Source organism: Gorilla gorilla, chromosome 4 (genome assembly GCF_029281585.2).
Source record: "Gorilla gorilla gorilla isolate KB3781 chromosome 4, NHGRI_mGorGor1-v2.1_pri, whole genome shotgun sequence".
NCBI lineage: Eukaryota > Metazoa > Chordata > Mammalia > Primates > Hominidae > Gorilla > Gorilla gorilla.
Genome location: NC_073228.2, coordinates 43,182,275 through 43,186,087, shown reverse-complemented (window position 1 = coordinate 43,186,087; position 3,813 = coordinate 43,182,275). Strand labels below are relative to the sequence as shown.

Below are 3,813 nucleotides of genomic sequence, written 5' to 3'. Positions count from 1 at the left end.
AATGCCACACTTAATCCTCAGGGAAACCTTGAGACGTAGGAATTTTCACTATTCTATATTGCAAAATATAGGCTGCAAAAATAGGCTTCAAAGAAGGTAAGAGATGCAGATTAAAAACCTGAACCTCCATCTAAAACTAAGGTAAGGGTTTTCTGTTCATTGCCCCATCACTACCAGACCTTGTACTTGAAAATAATGGTCCAGTGGTGAGATACACTCAGGAATCCCCTCACCCCATGGGCCACCTCTGGGCCTTTGTATTCTGTAGCTATGGAGGAGCTATGGAATAGTGTTTTTCTTTGTACGAGGTTACCAAGCAAACTGACCTTTGACCACCTTACTGAATAAATAATAATCAAGCAAAATTCTGGAGTCCTTTTTTTTTTTTTTTTTGAGACATAGTCTCCCTCTGTTGCCCAGGCTGGAGTGCAGTGGCATGTTACCTCCCGGGCTCAAGCGATTCTCCTGCCTCAGCCTCCCAAATAGCTGGGATTACAGGTGCCCACCACCACGCCCAGCTAATTTTTGTATTTTTAGTAGAGACGGGGTTTCACCATGTTGGCCAGGCTGGTCTCAAACTCCTGACCTCAAGTGATCCGCGCACCTCAGCCTCCCAAAGTGCTGGGATTATAGGCATGCGCTTCGCGATCTCAGCTCACTGCAACCTTCACCTCCCGGGTTCAAGCAATTCTCCTGCTTCAGCCTCCCGAGTTGCTGGGACTACAGGCGCGTGCCACCACGCCCAGCTAATTTTTGTATTTTTAGTAGAGATGGGGTTTCACCATGTTGGCCAGGATGGTCTCGATCTCTTGACCTCGTGATCCACCCACTTCAGCCTCCCAAAGTGCTGGGATTACAGGCATGAGCCACCGCACCCAGCTGGCAACCACTGTTAACATTTTCTTGTGTGTCCTCTTTTTTTTTTTTTTTTTGAGACAGTCTCACTCTGTCGCCCAGGTTGGAGTGAAATAACACAATCTCAGCTCACTGCAACCTCTGCCTCCCAAGTTCAAGCAATTCTCCTGCCTCAGCAGGAGTAGCTGGGATTACAGGCGCCTGCTGCCATGACCAGCTAATTTTTGTATTTTTAGTTTAGACGAGGGTTCACCATGTTGGCTAGGCTGGTCTCGAACTCCCGACCTCAGGTGATCCACCTCAGCCTCCCAAAGTACTGGGAGTACAGGATGAGCCACCACTCCCGGCCTTGTGTATCCTTTTATAGATATTCTGGCATCTTTATTATGCTGATAAAACACTATACCGCTCTCGGCTTTCGGCGCGGAGGAGGCCAAGGTGCAACTTTCTTCGGTCGTCCCGAATCCGGGTTCATCCGACACCAGCCGCCTCCACCATGCCGCCGAAGTTCGACCCCAACGAGATCAAAGTCGTATACCTGAGGTGCACCGGAGGTGAAGTCGGTGCCACTTCTGCCCTGGCCCCCAAGATCGGCCCCCTGGGTCTGTCTCCAAAAAAGGTTGGTGATGACATTGCCAAGGCAACGGGTGACTGGAAGGGCCTGAGGATTACAGTGAAACTGACCATTCAGAACAGACAGGCCCAGATTGAGGTGGTGCCTTCTGCCTCTGCCCTGATCATCAAAGCCCTCAAGGAACCACCAAGAGACAGAAAGAAACAGAAAAACATCCACAGGATTACTACCAGAAGGATGTGTTCACTGCACTGTAGTCAGTGGTGATTGCTGTGCCTTTTCAGTTACTTAAGGATAGGTTTTGGGATTTTTTTTTTTAGCAGCTTTATTGAGATACAATTTCCATAATATGAAATTGAGCTGTTTTAAATATGTAATTCAATGAATTTTAGTATGTTTACAGAATTGTGCAACCATCACCATATACTAATATTAGAACATTTAGAACACCTAGAAAGAAACCTTACACCTGTTCATAATCACCCCTTATTCCCACCTCCACCCCTAGGCAACCGTTTTTCAATTTGTCTTTTATAGACACTTCATAAATAGAATTATAAATTACGTGGTCCTTTGTCTAGTTTATTTTACTTAGTGTGATTTTGAGGTTCAACCATGTAACATGTTATTTATTCCTTTGTATCACTGAATAGTACTCCACTGGGTGGATATTCCACAAATACGGATATTCCCTTTTTTTATTTTTAATCCAAAGAGGTTTTTTGGCCCAGTGTGGTGGCTCACGCCTGTAATCCGAGCACTTTGGGAGGCCGAGGCAGGCGGATCACCTGAGGCCAGGAGTTCAAGACCAGCCTGGCCAGCGTGGTGAAACCCTGCCTCTACTAAAAATATAGAAATTAGAATGGGCATGGTGGCAGGCACCTATACTCCCAGCTACTCAGGAGACTGAGGCAGGAGAATCGCCTGAACCCAGAAGGAGGAGGTTGCAGTCAGCTGAAGTCGCGCCACTGCACTCCAGCCTGGGTGACAGAGCGAGAGTCCATCTCAGAAAAAAGAAAAAAAGCCCGTGCTGCCTGTTTCATGAGAAGAGACTGCCATGGAGACAGAGGGGAAGCTGCAGACAGTTAAGAGGTAAGGGCGTGAGCAATTCACTTTCCCTCCCTGAGTGTTGGTGACCTGTGCTGTGAAATAGAGACACCTACGACCTGCTGTCAGAGCCCATCAAGGTTATCAATACTCTGGCTGACCATCATCATCGTGGGACTGACTTTGGTGGAAGTCCTTGGTTAGGTATCATTGAATTTCCAACAAGTTATAAAGTTGTCATTACCCTCTGGACAGTTTACCTTTGGGTGTCTTTCCTGAAGACTATCTTCCGGTCTCGAAATGGACATGATGGATCCACGGATGTACAGCAGAGAGCCTGGAGGTCCAACCGCAGTAGACAGGAAGGAATTAAAATTGGCCTGGAAGACATCTGTACTTTATGGAAACAGGTGGAAACAAAAGTTCAAGCTAAAATCCGTAAGATGAAGGTCATGAAGAAAGTCAACCATCATTACAAAATCAATGGAAAGAGGAAGACCGCCAAAAAACAGAAAATGTTTCAACGTGCTCAAGAGTTGCGGCGGCGGGCAGAGGACTACCACAAATGCAAAATCCCCCCTTCTGCAAGAAAGCCTCTTTGCAACTGGGTCAGAATGGCAGCAGCGGAGCATCGTCATTCTTCAGGATTGCCCCACTGGCCCTACCTCACAGCTGAAACTTTAAAAAACAGGATGGGCCACCAGCCACCTCCTCCAACTCAACAACATTCTATAACTGATAACTCCCTGAGCCTCAAGACACCTTCCCAGTGTCCGCTCACTCCTCTTCCACCCTCAGCTCCAGCCTCAGCGGATGATAAGACACCTGCCGAGTTTCTGGTCTATCCCCTTCCACCCTCAGTGGATGATAATCTCGAAATGCCTCTCGAGTGTCTCCTCACTCCTCTTCCACCCTCACCTCCACCCTCAGCTCCAGCCTCAGCGGATGATAAGACACCTGCCGAGTTTCTGGTCTATCCCCTTCCACCCTCAGCGGATGATAATCTCGAAACGCCTCTCGAGTGTCTCCTCACTCCTCTTCCACCCTCACCTCCACCCTCAGCTCCACCCTCAGCGGATGATAATCTCAAGACACCTCCCTTAGCTACTCAGGAGGCTGAGGCAGAAAAACCACCGAAACCCGAGAGGCAGAGGGCCGCTGACGTGCAACCATCATCACCCGAACCCAAGAGGCGGAGGTTGAGTTAGCTTGGAACAGGCCATTGCACTCAAGCCTGAGCAATAAGAATAAAACTGAGTAGAACAAAATAAAAAAATCAAAAAACAAAACAAAACCCACACTCCAAAAACAAACTAACAAAGAATAAATAAATAATA

At 47.6% G+C, this 3,813-nt stretch overlaps 1 protein-coding gene across 1 annotated transcript; it reads left to right on the top strand.

The window, feature by feature from the left end:
* Nucleotides 1-1,351: 1,351 nt before the first annotated feature.
* LOC115934567 (nuclear pore complex-interacting protein family member B12-like) lies at nucleotides 1,352-3,813 on the top strand. Its single transcript, XM_031010731.3, has 2 exons — nucleotides 1,352-1,668; nucleotides 2,583-3,813. The coding sequence occupies exons 1-2, from the start codon at nucleotides 1,352-1,354 to the stop codon at nucleotides 3,682-3,684; spliced, it is 1,419 nt and encodes a 472-aa protein (XP_030866591.3). The 3' UTR covers nucleotides 3,685-3,813.